Source organism: Drosophila subpulchrella, chromosome 2L (assembly GCF_014743375.2).
Source record: "Drosophila subpulchrella strain 33 F10 #4 breed RU33 chromosome 2L, RU_Dsub_v1.1 Primary Assembly, whole genome shotgun sequence".
Classification (NCBI taxonomy): Eukaryota; Metazoa; Arthropoda; class Insecta; order Diptera; family Drosophilidae; genus Drosophila; species Drosophila subpulchrella.
In genome coordinates this window covers 24,359,855-24,377,391 of record NC_050610.1, presented here as the reverse complement: position 1 = coordinate 24,377,391, position 17,537 = coordinate 24,359,855, and the positions used below count along the sequence as shown (strand labels likewise).

The window sequence follows — 17,537 nt, the reverse complement described above, 5'->3', positions numbered from 1 at the left end:
TTTATTTTTCTACCCTTTTTTCCCAACGCTTGACTTTCCGAATTTTCCAGCTTCCCTCTGTTGTTATATTTGTTGTTGTTGAGACACCTTCTTCCCTTACAAAAACTCCCCTTATCCACGATTTTCTTCCCACTTATATATCATCCTTCATCGAAGCCAAAAATTCCGAAGTTTTTCGGCAGCTTGTAACTTATTGGCATTTTGCCTTGGCAAAATAATATTTTTTACTTAGAGCGCTCTTGTGTTTTTCTCTCTTTCTCTTTTTTGGCAAAGTGAAATCAAAAATTTATAGATTTTAGTTATTCATGTGAAATCTTTAAGATGCCCCCTTTAAAAATATTAAGCCAAGCGGCAGCACACACACCAAAACATAAACAGAAGCTCCGAAGCACGTTCGCCATCATAACTCAGCAACTGGGAAACTGAAAATGCGAAAAAATAAACCATAAAAAAAGCATCAGACATCAGAAACACAAAACAGAACCCAAAAAACAGGTCCAAGGAACAGAGACCCACTTCAAAAACTCACGACTGTCTATTAACAGCCATAAGAAAAACGCGACGAGTTCAAAAGCTGCAGGCGTCTCGTACTGCCCAAATAAAAAACGAGCGCCAAAAAATCACACAAAGCTGGGAAAATATTTGGATGGGCGAAAAGGATTACGACGCGCGAAAACTGAACTCTTAATGCTCTTGTTAGCAAAGGAAATAGTTTTAAATGGCAGGGCTGCTCGATAAATAGATATCTTTTTTATGGACTTTAATATACCCCAATTAAATTACCCACTATAAGAAATTAAGGGATAAAAACTCTATTAAAATATAAAGAAGTTAAGGTGCCCTAATTAAATTAATAATACCAAAACTTCACTTTTCATTCATAATAAAAGTTTTCATTAATAAAAAAATCTAATAAATTTGTATTCCCTTTTAAACGAAATACTTCATTTTAAAACAACTATTTCAGTCAAATTCTTACATACTAATGATTAGTAAAAACTTGTTGGTTCCAAAATGCATTCAATTTTGATGCGAACTAACTCGGCAAAACTTTTTTGATGGACTTCTTTTTTTTTTGGGCCTCTGTTTTTCGCGCGCTTTTACAAAGATGCGAAAAACGCGTTCAAGGCTGAGGCGCATATCAAAAAGCAATTCAGAGGCGAAAAGTGAGGCTCCATCAAAACCGCCTCCTCCAGCCTTCGGATGCAAGAAGCTTTTTGGCATTGCAGCGCGGCAAAGCCTAAAATCAAATCAACGAAAAATCCTAAACGTGCCCCGCCGAGGAAGGGATTCGGGGAGAGGTCTCCTATATCAAAAATTCCCTTTCAGCCCAGAGAGATGATATAGCCATAGCCCCCAACGCGGTTCTCCCTTTCATTCACTCGCACGCACCCAGCTGTTTTCGGAGCCTTTTCAATGCATAAATTCATAATTCATGGGGCCAAGAAAGGAGCGCCCAAAGGAGGTGCGGAATGGGGAGGGGAACCCCCTGAAATCGCATAGGGTTCGAGGAATAAAGTACCGACAATCAGTACCGCTCGAATACAAAGTGTACCGTGTAACCAACTTTATTAAATTGTACAATATTTTTCTTCTGTTTTTGTAATCAATTTTTGACCAACGACACTGATTGAGTAATACAAAAATGTTTGAATTACATTTTATTCGAAACAGTTATCAAAAAAGTACTCAATTCCTATGTTCTTCATAATATTTCTTTGTCCTTAATACCTCTTTGTGCTAACTAACACTCTGTTTATGTAACAGAAAAACATTTCTCTATGTAAGGCTTTCCCTAGCGATATCTTTTGCGTTTTAAAGCCTCTAATTTAATTATGTTCCTCTTTATTTATATTAAATCAATTTGTTTGTGATATAAATACTTCTGTTGAGCATAACTTGGCGAGGAGCCAAAAATCGTGGCTCCCTACGAAAACACATCCTCAAACTGTGCAAACGAAATCAAATACCCCAGAGCAGATGGAAAAACCATGGAAAGCCGAGGAAAATTTGGAGGAGGTGGATTTACCATCCCATCGTTGAGTTTTGGTTTAGGACTCCTTTTTTTGAGGGAAACTGCAGCCTTTGGCGGAGTTTTAGCAACGTGCTCAATTAAGCCCACACCCACGCACTCCCACAAACACACACAACCAATAATACCAACACATGTACAGTGTACATTGTACACCCAGGGAAAAATCATGGCAAATGTTGATATCTACACTTTTATTTTAATATTTCCCAACTGATTTGGCCCTAAGTTTTATTTATTTATTTTAAAAACCCATTTATGTTGTTACTAAAACTTACATATTTAATTGGTAAATGCTTGTATGTTAAATGTGTAATATGAACATTTTATATAGGAATCTATTTAATTTTACTGTGCACTTTTTCTCTGGGTGTATAGACAAGCACATTATGGTGGAAAAGTTTTTTTGGCATGGCACGTGGCTGGCCGCTAATATTTATGGCAATTAGTTTTAATAGTTTCGCTTGTACATTTCCATGTAAAGTTGTAAACTCACTCATCTACCATCTTTTTGTCCATGTGTGTAGTTTTAACAACTGCCTAATGTTGTTTACAATTTGTTTATAATATTGTAATAACTGAGCGTTTTAAATACTGAACATTCAAATCGGAATTCGTTTTGCAACTCTTGTTTTGCATACTTTTGGGAGCATTTAATGGAACTGAATGTCGAATACAGAACTATTTTATGAATTGAGACTGTCAATCTATAAGTACAAAGAAAGCTTTAATAAAAATCCATTACCCATACAAATAAGGGTGAATATTAACACACTTGTGCAGTATATTAATAAACTTAAAAAATGTCTAGGCAATTTCGATTATTGTATCATCATCAGTTAAATATCCTCAGTAGCATTTATTGGAAATGTCAGTTTTTCTAAAAATTTACTCAAAAACTATCCAAAATTCATTTTAAATGCAATAATAAGATCAAAGCACAATAGCCATGAACAGAAGGTATGAATGCGATGTTTTCAAATTTTAAAAATACACTTATGGCTTGCCTCCTAGCAGCCTTTTAAGTCCCGCCAAAAAATAAAACTTTGAAAATGATATTATCCATTTGAGAAAAGTTTGACAAAGCCACTACATTCGTCACCAAAAATACTAGATTTTTGAAATGCTGCAGACCAAAAGTATGCAAACTGATTTCGTTATTTGTAAAGCGCCTGCGAAACCGCCGAGACTAAAAAAGCAACTGCAAATACAAGCCGAAAATGAGGATCGCTGCCATTTGAGCCAGCTCTGTCAGTTCTCGATTCAACACAAAAGTATCCAAAACGAAGAGGAATATTTGGGAATTCTATCGAGGGAGGAGCTGCAGATTCAAGAGAAAAACTCCCCGATGACCAAGCAGCCTCGAAAAAGACGCGTAGCACCGCAACCTCCGCCGAAACCCCCACCAAAACCCAGAAAAAACCAGGGGGAAAATGCCCCTGGCGATGACCACTGTGCGTTCATTGAACAGCTTTTTGCAGAAACCACTGAAGCAACGCGAAAAACTACAGTGGTTGCGGGTAAGCTCAGTCTCGGTTCAAAAACACATGCAATTTTTGCCCTCGACGTCGCTGCTTTGCTAATTAGTACTTATATTTCCGAAACATTGGGTATGCTGGGCTTGTCGATCTGTTTGTCAAAAGGGGTATGGAAAAAGAAAAGGCTTCTGTAAAATATACCTCTTTGTTTGATGGTACCTAAAATAAAACACGTTAAACAATTTATTTTTAGAAACTTAATTGAAAATTTAAATTTAGTTACCTGAATTCTGGTTAGGTGATAATTTTCTATACTGTAAGCTTTACGTATTTTAAAATATCTTCAGAATCTTCAAGGCCTTTGGAAGTTTTTATGTAAGTTTCATAGTGCCTATCTGTATTAATGCAATAGGATAGAAAATGCTAAGCATTAAGAACCTTAACTATTATCAATAACTTCAAAGCCTAGGAAGTTCCATAGTGCCTATATGTATTAATGGAATAGGATAGAACATGCTAGGCAAGATCTACATGAACCTTAACTATTATCATTTTCCCCTATATCTTTCCATATGAAAGGTACTTCTGTCGTCGATCATATCTCATGTGATCATTTCACGTTTCTGCTCTGCTTTCGTTTCATGTAACTCGAGCTTAAGACCGTCAACAAAAAGTGTATATATGAATATATATATTTCTCTGGCGGTTCTCCGATTTGCGTTCTCTCTATATCTATATGTTCACTCTCTCTATCTCTCTGTCTCTCCCCGATTCTCTCTTTGTTGTGCGGCTTTTGACTTTCCAGTGGGTTTTAGTTCCAAACCAGTTGGTTGTTAGTAACGCTTTGAACTCGCTTCCGCGCAGATCGTTCCATGTTGAAATCGTAAGGCCCTCTGGAAAACTAGATATTACCAAAATAAAACCAAAGTTCAGAAGGGCAGACACGAATGCGGTGTGAAGAAAGTGAAAAGTGAATGTTTATAGGGAAAAGTGCCCTTCAAGTGACAGAATTAGCATTCTACAGGTGTTTATTTGGTGTTATTCCTCCACTCTTTTATATGTGGGAAAGGGGGAATACCTTTTCCTTTGTTATCGGGGTTCATCTTTCCAGTTGGGCTCTTGTTTTGCTTTCAATTTGCCTTCCTTAATTGCCCATGGACAACAAATTAAACAATTCACTTTTGAAAGAGAGAAGGCAACCGACGCCAACGCTTTTTTCCGAAACGAAACCCCCATCCCCATCTCTTTTCTTCATAACCAAAACCAGTTTTCGGGTTCTGTTTTGTACCGTTTTCTTTGTTTACCTTTTGGGGGATTTTCTCGAACCTTTCCCATTTTCATTTTCATTTGGCCCGCAGCAAGCACACACCTTTTTTCCCCCTGTTTTTCTTTCCAGCTGACCATTTTCCATATAGATTTTCATAATTTTGCGGCTTTCCAGTTTTCCCTCTCTCTGAGACAGCACTCTCTTCTTTTTTGAACACTCTCTTCCGGCTTCCAGTGGCGCCCTGTTTTTATTTACTTTTGTTTAATTATTATTTCTTACACATGTCGCTTTTCTGTGAATGAGCCATCGCCGTCGTGGATTAATGGCATATAAATCATTTTGAGCCGCAGTTGGCAGACTGTTTTGTTTAATTCCAAATATTTGAGCAGCGAGCTCATCGCACTTTGGTGAAAACTATTTAGAGAAACTCCGCCGAGCGGAAGATAATTTATTTGAATATTAGAAAAATAAATAACCATCAAACACTATCAAAAACGCATCTATAACAATTTATGACTTTTTCTATTGACAGACTGTAACATTGATTAAAAAGTGTTATAAATATAAAACTAGAATTTATTTCTAGATTTAGCTCCATACATATATTGATGATGTTTAAAAGCAATAATATATTTTAAAATACATTTCTTATATGTTAGCATTTTAATTTTTTGATGTTTTTCGGACTATTACATTTATAGTTTGGTGTACTTACGTTTTGATTATGTTCCATAGGGCTCTTCCAAGCTCCTCCTGCAATCTTTCTACTTCTCTATATCACTTGTCTTTTTCTCAACTTAACCCCCACACTCTGAACTGCTAACCGAAAACGAAGACGACGTGGTCAGTTTGGACTACACCGATTCGCTAGAGTACCACAATTGCAGCAGCGACGATTGTTGCTATGCCTCCAATGATACCCTCACTCAGCATCGAAACCAGGAGCTGCAGCAGCGACAGAGGCAACTTCACCAGCATAATCATCGAACCCATCAAATCAACCGCCATTATCCCTACGATCGGAGATCGTTGTGCACCAGTTGTTCAAGCAATGATTCCCTATTCACAGATCCCGTCGACGAACTGATCGTAAGCAAGCACTACCTAAATGCAGCTAAACCGGACGTAAATCAAAAATCGAAGCGCGATCGTCCACTGAGCGAAATCAGTGTGACTTCGGTGGACACACTATCGCCGAACACCGCGAAGGCAGTCCTCGAGCTGCAAAAACGCTGTCGAGCTGACAAATTGGCCTGCCTGAGCCTAACCCGCGTCACCTACCTCAGCATAGCCAATGACCCCCAGGAGGTCGAGGATCGGGCGGATCAGGCAACCATATTGCTTAATACCGATCTTTTGGTAGCACCCAATAGCCCGGCCGAAAGTTCGCCGGACGAGGAACTCATGGCCCTGCAGTTGGGCAAGAAGTTGGCCCAAGTCCTGGGCAGTGGATCGGGAACCCCCTTGACCCCGGGGAACATGGAGGGATCGGGACCCCGCGTGGACTCGCCCCTGGGAAACGGGGAGCTCTTCAACGTTTCCAAGGCCAAAAAGGTCGAGCTACAGAACCTATCCTCCCGATTCACAGCAGCCGTCAGTCAGACACCGCCAGGTGTTTCCTCATCAACACCAAACGAAACGGGTAAGAATAGATTTTAGAGGAGGGTAGTTAATTAAATGAGGTAACAAAAAACCCATTTCCAATAACTTCTTTATAAATTTTATTCTTTTTAGAAAGTGCGCCTATGCTAGCAATGAAAAAATCTTACATTTATTGATTAGGCCTTGAATCTATTATCTTAAATTTCAATTGATATAGTGATGAAGTGTAAATTTCAAGTTAAACTAATTGCATTTTATTTACGTATTATTAAAGCTTCTTGTTTATCGTGTTTTTGGCCCGAGGACAACAATTAATTTAATTTTAAACGACCATCCATTCAGGCAAATAAAAACCATTTTAGACAAAAGAGGTAATTTCGAGCTATTGTTAAAATATGCAAAGTGTTTAAAGCAATTTAAAGATTTTCGATAAAGTTCATTGTTTAGTAAATTCTAAAATTAAATTAGTGCACAGAGTTTGCATAGAGCAATTACTGATTAATGAATTAATCGTATAACCCAGAGAAATGAGGATGAAAGTCCCTCAATGAATTTTTTAAAAAGCCGATACCTCCACCCTTTAAAAATGCCAATCTACCAGTTTTTGGCCTTGTTTGTTGTGTCCCACTTGTAGCCATATGTGTGCGCTAGAAAGTGGTCCTTCAGCCGAAAAAAATGAAGGAAGAGACATGTCTAAAAGGTTGTCCCTTTTTTTGAGCAGATTGTTGCTTATTTCGCGCTGCGCCAATTTCAAAGGTAAACACGGGTCACACAGGAGTGCTTGTCAAACTGTAGTTTGGAGTGGTGTTTTCCTTTTCCAAAATTGAATGGCCCATCGTCCTCTTCGAAGGTGAAATCAAAAAAACTGAAGTAGTTGTCTACGCCTTAACACTTCTAGAACCTCTTAACTAATTCTATTCATCACTGTACTATTTACGCAGTTAAGCGTGGGTTAGAAGCATTTTAAAAAGCTAATTTAAACAGAATTGTCTGAACCAAACATAAGAACACTTGAAGTTAATGAGCTTTAAGTATAGATATTATTTAATAAGCATTCAAAATATGAAGTAATTGTATTAAATAGAAGCTTACCTTTTTATATTATACAACCTTATAGGGAAAAGAAAACCGCAAGAGAAAAGGGTTTGTCCTTGGACCTTAATGCAAAGTTTTTTAATTAACTCATGTAGCAACAGTCTTTCCATTTTCCCCTTACTCCACCAACCAACACTCTTTGTTTTCAAAACTGATCCGATCAGCGGCGCTTTTGTAACACAAAAAAGCGCGAGAAAAATGCCGAAAAAAGATTGAACAAAAACAAGCAGGGACCCGAAAGTAATTATTGGCACATTTATGCAAGGACTCGTTTTCCTCTGCCCCCACATGATATTTTAAATATATAATTGCCCCCGAATCGCCGAGTATCCCCCGCTCCGAAATTCACCTAATTGCGTTGGCCCAACTCGCTCGGCTCGATAAACAAAAAATAAACAAAAGCGAGCATGGTTCGCTGCTTTTTCCGGCCCCTCTGGCTGGGGTAAAAAATACTACCTACCAACACCAAAAAAACATTTGTAAAAACTTAAAAATTGCAAACACGTCTTCATTGTTTACAAAATGTTGGCCGGAAACAGGCGCTTCAGGCGCAGCTCCAGTTCCTTGTTGCCCCCGACTTTGTTGATTCCCCATTGTGGCTCCGCAGGGAAGCAGGCAAAATTCCAAAAAAAAAAAAGAAAGTTTAAATTTTAATTAAATCATGTTATATAGAATGATGCACGCGGGAGTTATCCGCCGAAACGAAGGGCGGGCAAGGAACCACTCGGGCACACAGTCAATGATGATGGGCTGCGATAAGCGCTCCACTGGGTCTACTCAATCGCAGAGGAGCGACCATAAAAATTTGCTCCTCGAAATCAGGGATCGGGGATCCAGGGGAAGATTTAATGCACTAAAAATATTATATGTTTATTTTTGGCGGCGGGGCAGGCGAACATGAATTTCGATTTAATGTAAATCATTTAAAAATTGACAGCGGTTGGGGATTATTAAAGAGCAGGATGCAAAGCTTGAGAAAATATTTGCAAAGCGTCCTTCAAAAGACTTACATTCCCATTTTAAATGTTTATTTTTAGAAAGGGGCGGTGGTATGCTGCTGCCCATAAATTTTGACATAATGAGTGAAAATCATCTAAATATTGGCTTGATGATGAAATGTAAATCAAAAACTGCCCGAAAGGGGCCTCCCAAAGCATAAATCTTTAAATTTTCTCTCAAATACCTGACTATTCAGAATTTTTGCCCCTGGCAAAAATGATAAATGATGGGCGGCGCCTGGTTGCCGAATATTCTAGAATTTAACCAGTAATTATGGGAAGTGACTTATGCGCTGCCAGGAATACATTTATCCTCAATTTTTCACTTATTTAAGCATCGCGGGAATTTCTATACAAATTTATCCAGCTAATGCCATTGCCTCGTCATTCATTCGTTTTCCACAGGAGCTACAGGACTTTCGGGACCTTCGTCGTCGCTGGAAACGCAATCAACTGTTATAATTTCGTTTAAATCATCTCAAACACCTGTGCAGTCTCAAACGAATTCTGCAGCCGCCTCTGAAAACGTTGAGGATGACACGGCCCCCCTGCCCCTCCCACCGCCGCCCCCCGGCTTCGGCACGCCCACCACGCCCCTTTTGTCGAGCAATGTGCTGAAGAAGGTCGCCAGCTTCACGGTCGAGAAATCTTCGGCTGGCAATAATAGCTCCAATCCCCCGAATCTGTGCCCCGCCAGTGACGAGACCACCCTGCTGGCCACTCCAGTCTCATCTTCGCTGCTGGTGGCAACCCTGCCGCCCGATACCGCCGTGGGCGGCGCAGGGGGCGTGGCCAGTGGAGCTGGTTCGCGACGTGGCTCATCTTATGTACCGGAAAAGTTAAGCTTCGCTGCATATGAAAAGTTCGAAGGTAAGTTTGCCCAAATATTCGTGCTTAAATACTCTAAAGTTAAGAGGTGGGCATGGGAAAAGTCTCATTAAGATTGGAAAATATTTAAAGAGATGATATCTGTCTATATATTTATTATTTAACTACTTTCCTATATATGGCTTCAAATAACATTGAGTTCTAATATATATGGAATTTTCATAAACAAAATATATCTATCATATATAGTTTATGTCCTATAACGATATAAATATCTCCATAAAGCATCAGCTTTAACAAAAATGTTGATCCAAGATACTTGGAATTCTTAAAAAACTTTAAATTATAATATGGTTATAAGCTTCAGTTCTTATAGGTTAAATGTTATGAACAACTTTCAATGAGTTCCCAATTAAAATATAACTGAAAGAGCTCTTTGTTCAGATTTTGAAATGCCATTTTTAGTTGATGTTTCTTTTCACTTCGTTCGTAGAAAGTCTTTTAGAGTATTAACCCAGTGCTCTCGCTTTTTTTGAGCTGAGCTTTATGCTTCAATCTGCGACTCCAGTGAAGCGATGCCAAAGGCAGGAACATTGGGAAAAAACAAGAAAAGAGGTCTGGGGAAAGGGATTTTGGCGGGAGGAATATAAAGGTTACCTCCGCGATTTCTGCGCATTTACTGTTTGCCTTTTGTGTCGTTTCTCGGGAAACATTTAATTTTATTTCCCTTTCCGTTTCTCTTCCATTTCATTCTTTTTTCTGCCGGTGCTCCACGTTTGATTGCGTTTGTTGTTTGCTTAAAGTTAACAATTAATTTGCCTGCTTCAGCTCCAGCACACTTTCCCAACCGCCCTCACCGCCCATCTTGCAATTTTCCTTCTGGAAATCAGTCAAGAAAAGCAAGCCAAATCAAGTTGAATGATTGCATAATTGGGAAATTTTGTATGTAAATAGAGGAGAGGAGGGGCAAAACTTGCCAGGTTAGCATTTTCGCAAGTGTTTGAAGTGCACACGCATATAGGTATACGTATTCCATATAGTCTATTCTAGTTCCACCGCCCCCACAGCCCAAAAATGTGTGGCATACTTTCGGGGAAAGACGTTAAATTCGTCTCCCAAGAGTGAAAATCTCTGGAATTTTTGCACATGTGAGAAGATGTGTCTATACAGTATTCACTCTGTAACTAAAAATATGATCCCAGGTTATAAAGTTATTTTGATGGGAATTTTTAAGGACGTCCTTTAAATTAAAATAGTTGCCTATTAAGAGCAATGATCATCTCTTACAAACATGATTTAAATGTTAACAGCAAATAACTCTATTTTATTTGAATTGTAAAATCATCAAGCACATTCTTTTCAAACCACCATTTTTAAAAGGACTTACTTTGTAGTTTAATTTAAGTTTTCTATTTAACCAAATTCCATTTCCCAGATTAGTTACTTTCCTTCAACTTCTTAATATCGAAAGTCCACTGTAAATATTAATACTCTTTGCTCACATTGTTGTGCGTTCGAAAATTCCGTCTGCAAATTTCCGGCTCTTGGACGAAACTATTTCCAAAAATCCCCCACTCACCCAAAAATTTGCAAAGTGAAAAGCCTGAAAACTTTCGCTTCAAACGCATCGCGGGCATTTTGGAGGCGCAGTTTTTGACACATGCCACGCCCACCGGGGGGCGGTATGGGAGGGGGTAAAAAGCGCTAATTGGTAAGCTCATCGTTGTCAGCCTTCCCGCTTTTCAGCACCCGGGGATCCTGATCCTCCGCCATCATCATCATCATCCTCATCCTCATCGCCCGTTGTCGTCTGCTGCAAATTAATGCAAACAAACATTTTAACGCCTCGCTGGGCAAACAAGCGAAGAAGAAGAGAAGCTGCAACATGGGGGGTTTTTCTGGCAAAACTGAGGGGGGAGGGGGAGCGGAGTGCGGCTGGTCACGCAATTTGCTGCACTTGGAAAAAATACTTAGCCTAAATTATAAAAAAAATACCATATTTTGTATAAATTTTCTTTAAAATTTTATTATTTTAAGGAATTTTGATAGATTTTAGAATTTATTTGAATATATTAATAGAGAAAAAAAGTATTTTTCAAGATATCATCTTTTGATCGGGATATGATGGGATATAGTTATGAATAAAAATAGTGAGGAATATTTATTTTAATAGAATTGCTTAATATTTTCATACAAGTACTTCCTAAGATTTAAAATGTTTTAATAGGATAATTTATATAAAATGTCTGTATGTCATATATAAGCAATATCCCCATATAGATAGCATTTTTCCCCAGTGCATCTTTCGCATCTCGCGCTTTCGTCGTCGACGTCATTGTCTCTGAAGTGGCCATCAATTCTTCGTGGCTTTTCAGGAAGATGGGATGCGACTGGGAAAATTCGGGATGGACGCGGGATAAAGGCAGAAGCTGTTTGTCGCGACTTTTCATCAGACAACGTCCGGCACCGCTTTCGGACCAAAAATCTGATTTATATGCCCGACAACATCACGTTCGCCAGCGTCGCTCGGATGAAGTGATTCTGGCCGGGATGAGGGCCACCAATTGGGTGGCGAAAACCAACTTGAAGGAGCTCTGCCTGCCAGGAAGTGTAGACGACAATGTTTTCGGCCATCGCGTAATGAAACAATATTTTTTCGGGTAAGAGGAAGTAGCTGCTATAAAGCTCACTTCCTCTACTTAAAATACCTCGTAATCGTTGGTATATTGTGGCCGAATTTGCAGGAAACATTGAGTACCTAAAATATTTCATATGGTTAACTAGAATAATAATAATTCGGAATACTTAACGGAAATACATTAAAAGATCCAACTTAAAAAGAGGGTTTTTAAAGATTGTTGAAATTTTTACTTCTCATAAAATGAAACATATTTCTTAGGGGGTTTTAATTTTCAGCGCTATTTTAAATTTCCTAAGTTTATATATACCTGGGTATTTGGGAGTCGCTTTAGCCCGTTTCTGCGCTGCATCTTCATTGCTTCATTTTGCATTCTGCCTTGTGGTTTTGTGGCATCGTTTCGCTCCCATCCGTTCTGTTTGTCGGAGTGAAGAGAGCGGATGCCACTCTGCCGTTGATGAATGCAACGCATGCATGCGTGAGGCGCCAAAAACCGCTGCCACCCATCGCACCACCCACTTCTAAGCCGCTTCGACCTCCCACCACCCAACCAGCACTGAACAAAAAAATCACAAGTGGTAAATGGAATTTTGTATTTATTTTAGTTAATAAACTAATGAATAAACTTATTTCAGTTAATAAACAGCTTGCAATCTTTTATTATTTTTCAAAAGTTTATTTAAAGATCTAAGTAAATAAATCTTAAGCTGAGTAACACAATATCTTTACAATAAAACACAAAATATTAAAAATATTACGTTTTTAGAAGAAGATCTAAAAATATAAAAATCTTTGGAGACATACACTACGATATACCATGTGAAATGGATTCCCAAATAAACAAAAAGCCTTTTCTCAACAAAACAGTGAATTTCGTTGAATTAAATAAACTAGTTTTATTAAATATTTCTTTCCGTGCACGTTGGTTGCATTCGCCTGGCAAGCAGTTATGCAAATTTGTTGTGCGTCGTTGGTGGCGCAGTTTTCATCAAAACTGGAAACCCGCTTGCCACAACGCCGCGACGGCGCCAGCAATAAAGGCCAAGCGCAGCAACAACAGAAAACAACGACATTTGGTGCAGGAACAACAAAGATACCGCCTGCTGATGAGGATGAGGATTGCAACTAGCATTGGGCCACCGATGACCAGCTAAGCTGGCACTTCCTTCCGGTCCGCCCCCAAAATGATGCCATCATCGATATCAAAATGGCAATCCTCGGCATCAACTTTGCATGCGGTGGGTGCTAATGATCTTGTGAACCCAATTCCGATGAGTCCGTGGGGGATGGATATAGATACTGTTGATGGAATGGAAACATCCAGCGAGGTCCTTTGCAAGATAGCAGGAAAAATTTATGAAAGAAAGTATCTTGGTTTTATAGGAGTTCCTCAAAATAGGAAGACTTTTAGTTTATAAATAGGATTTAGTCAGTAATAAATAATGAAATCTGAACATTAAAATAAATATATATTTAAATTCTTATCTCTTTAACACACTCAATAAACTGTCATTAGTGTATCTATACTTTTCATAAGTTTATTTTTCATTTACTTATATTCTTTTTTACATTCAAGTCAACACACTACGTCGTGCAGTTTAAATTTATTGATTTGCGTCACTCAATCTTTAAAGGCGCCCTATCAAACCGATTTAATCTGTCACTGTTTACATAAATTCTACAGACACTATCAATCTGATTTTTCAGCTATCTAAAGTTCTGAAAAGAGCAGCACTTCACTTTCCGTAAGGGTTATTAAAAGATAAGGCCATTGAAAAACCAAAACAAACCTGTAGATATATTAAATGGGAAAAAAACGTTTGATTCAGTTCAATTTATGCCGAAATTTAGCTCCGATGATTAAAGAAAATAATGACGTGCTTGAAGAGCTCGTAGTAAATTTAGACAAATGATTCAATGGAAGAGAGCTTTGAAAACCTATCAAAAAATAACCATGACTGATAAAGCAGGCGACCTTCTCAGGGCCAACTAATATTACTCTATTTGCCTAGTTTTCGCTCTCTCAACAACTGCAATCTTATCTACACACAAAAGAAAACCATTACCTTTACACATTTATTCAAACTGTTTCCAGAAATTTTCTCAGCTTAAACTGTTTTTAATTAGTATCATATACTAGTTTTTTTTAAAGTATTTATGCTACCATCTCCTTAATTTTAAAAAAAAACTATGCTAGAGTGGTTGACATGGAACTTTTTGAATTTAAAACTTAAATCTTTTTTTTTTGAGTTCTTAAAAAAATATATATTTTCTTCTCAGTGTGCAAGCAGAGGTTGTCGAGAGTGCCGCAGTTGTCATGTTCAAGGCATTGATAATGTTGATAAGTTTTGACAACATTTCAATTTTTTGCGCTAATCGAAAAACACTGGCGAATTCGCTTAGGCAGTTTTAATTTGTTATTAGACAGAGAAAGTTTAACTAGGTCTGTCGATCCAGAAGAGATACTTTATAGTGTATATATATGTCCAGTGCCCTGAGCAACGTTTGGTGTTCTCTGCTGGCCAAACAGCCATCGAAGGAATTGGAATTCGCATCGGAAGGGGAATCGCAACGGAATTCCCAGGAGGATGTTCCCAATCTCCCACCGCATTATCTCCAACTAATGTCATTGGCCGCCTGGCGGGCGCAGAGAACTCGATTTTCCCGGGGAAAACCAGAGGCAGAGGAGCCACCACCTGATGTCGCAGGAATTAGCCTACGCATCCGACGGATACGCATTGACCTGCTCGAGATGTCGACCTCTGACCCAAAACATCTGCTCCAGCTGCTCCTGCAAACTGTTTCCCTCTCATACGCTGACAGCCAGCGTAAGTTTGTTTCTTTACTCGATTTTTTTTTGGCTACAAAAAGTTTGTTTGGGCTTTAGTTGGTTGTGAAAGTCGCTCAGTTATGAGCAGAATCAAGAAATTTTAAAAGTCTCTAGTTCTAAGAAAATATATAAATAATCAAAAACATCAAGCTGAAGATGTTAGGTTAAAAGCTAATATATTAGGTCCAGAGATAAGACTATTTTAAATATAAAAATATTCCCCCTTAATATTCCCCCTTACTATGAATTCATCAATACTTAAAGTCAAAGCTATATTATATCTTATTATTAAACCTTTTTAATAACCAAAAGTGAATGAAAGACTTATACCTCATATATACACCGATAATTTGTGGACTCTTTTTTAATTAACAGGATTTTCTTTGTTTATCTTATCGATCTATTAGTCATGGGACTTTATAACAAAAAAGACACATGATTAAGGGGACTTAGTTCGTAACTGCACTCCAAAAAACTATAATTCATTCATAGATACGAATCCTTATTCTAAACCTCAAAAAGGAAATAGTGATAAGAAGAAATCGTAGGGTATCTGTTTTGGGTCCCCATCGATTAGTACTCTTCCCGGCCAGCTTGTTGTCTGACTTTCACCCCAGAAAATTATTTATTCCACTTTTTTTAGGGCCCTCCGCCTGGGAGTTGCTTCACCCCAAGCGTCTCTCACCCATAAATCTCTCTGCTGAGTGGCTACAAGTTTTCTTTTATTTTTCGGAGAACGAGTGAATAAGTGGACCAGCTGTGATCAAAGTTATTTAATTCAGTTACAACTGTTTTTTTTCGCTTCTTTCAGGTCAAATGCTAATAAAATGGCTAATCTCAACGATGCAGAGCAACCCGAAGAGTTCACCCAGCGACGCCAATCAGGAATTATTTAATTCTCTAGCGCTGCAATTCTGCAATAATCTCAAATATGTCGGCGTCCTCAAGCAGATCTCCAATGAGCACTTGGATTGCGGATTTAGCGTGAGTTCAATGCACTTTTATTCCCCGGAAATTGGTCATCTCTTTCGTGAGGAGGGGTTCCTAACTGAGGGGCGCTAACAGGGCGGAAGTTGCCACGGCTTCGCCGGAAATGATGACAGCGCGTTGGGTTTGGACTGGGCGAACAGGATGGAAAATCTGGGCGAAGGGTTAGCAGATCTAAGGGGCAGTTAAACTAACTTTCAAGTCATTAGCGTTTCAGGAAAAACTATTGATAATGACTGTCGCTACGGCACTGGAAGAAAGTTGTGTGCAATACTTCCTTTTTTTTAGAAATAGGGAAAAATGAAGGTTTAAAAAATCCGGGATTATTTTTTTTTATTACATTTTTTAAAGAAATATCTTTTGCTGGTAGAGTTAAATTTTTCAGGATAAATAAAAAATTACTTTTAATTTAAGCACATTCCATAATTACAAATATATGATTTTATCTGAGTTTTTATGGTAATTCAGTACTTATTTGAACATTACCCGCCCCATTTAGGCCACGTTTAAGGCTTGTTAATCTGTGAATTTTGACAGCCTAATCGTGGCTAATTTTGCCAGTGCTCTGATGGTCCGGTCTTAGCTCGAGGCCTCTTGGGCGCCAGGACCTTCAACTTATGGCCTCTCTGCATAATGTTACTCATACGCAGCGTTGTCCGTCGCTCGTCGAAGTTGCAGCGAAAAGTTGTGCAAAACTGAACCGCAAAGTTGTGCCCGGAAATTAGCAATTCCATTGCAAAAAAAAGAAGGCAGAATAAAAAAACATGAAATAAAAGGGAAGACCAAGCCTTCGTTGCACTTTCATTTAACCGAGCTACAGCGGTTGTCCATCTGACCCCGGCCACGCCCATTGGCACCCCCGCCTGCAAGTGTCAGAAGTTGTTAAAACTTTACAGTCGGCAGCCGTCAACTATCAAAAGCCAAGTTCTCTTTGCCAGCATTAACAATTTTACGCTCTCGCTGTTGATTTTGTTGTTTTGGCGCATGCGAAATTATGAAACCAAAGTTGGACACTCAAAAAAACTATGTAGTTAAATAATAAATCCATTGGCAAGATTATTGAAGATATATGCAATTATTAAAATTAAATATTGTTGATACTAAGCTTAACGGTCAAAAAGTATGCAGTAAAATAACAACTTTCTTTAATTTCTCAATAAGAAGTCAGAATATTCTGTTGCATACTTTTAGACAGCTTCATAAGCTATTGTTAACCCCCTACAATTTCCAATAACAACTTCGATTATATACAACTTTGATGAAACTTAAAAATATAAACCTATTAAATTTCCCAGTGCATGGCGAAAACCGAGACCTTTAATATCACCCTGCTAAAACGCCCGTTTCCTTTTTATCCACTCGTTCTTTGTCCAACTCTTTGGCAACCATCTGGCGATGGTCATCTTCATCTGCCGGGCCTAATGGACTCCATAATAGTTGGCCATATCATCGGGTGCAGCTTAGCCTGGCATTTGCCATATACCATTTACCATTTACCATTTAGCATTTAGCACTGCTCTTGACCAGAAAGCTAAATAAATAAGCAGTTTGGGCGGCAGGCGGAAGGCTTTAATTGCCCAGTGGAAAAAGATGCCCAAGAAGCTGGCCCCATTTACATTTCGAGGGCTGTAAACCGAGACCCAGTTAAGTGTTATTAGACAGGCGACAGCAGGAACAACAGACCAGAAATAACGACAACAACCAAGGAACAACCAACAACCAACAACGTACAACAACCAAAAGCCACCGCAAATAATGAAGCACTAGATATAGCCCTCAAAT

The 17,537-nt window shown here is 38.6% G+C and overlaps 1 protein-coding gene across 11 annotated transcripts in view; it reads left to right on the top strand.

Moving 5' to 3' along the window:
- The window catches only part of LOC119548335 (protein cappuccino), a 38,172-nt gene that overhangs the window by 14,294 nt on the left and 6,341 nt on the right, over window positions 1-17,537 (top strand). For 3 of the 11 annotated variants that reach the window (XM_037855525.1, XM_037855528.1, XM_037855536.1), the window contains exons 3-6: window positions 3,202-3,552; window positions 5,613-6,419; window positions 8,878-9,342; window positions 15,580-15,752. In XM_037855525.1, the coding sequence (XP_037711453.1) occupies window positions 3,202-3,552; window positions 5,613-6,419; window positions 8,878-9,342; window positions 15,580-15,752 (1,796 nt within the window). Of the gene's footprint in view, window positions 1-2,559; window positions 3,553-5,612; window positions 6,420-8,877; window positions 9,343-14,355; window positions 14,767-15,579; window positions 15,753-17,537 lie in introns of those variants that run through there. The other 8 variants (XM_037855526.1, XM_037855532.1, XM_037855529.1 and 5 more) reach the window with 8 other exon arrangements.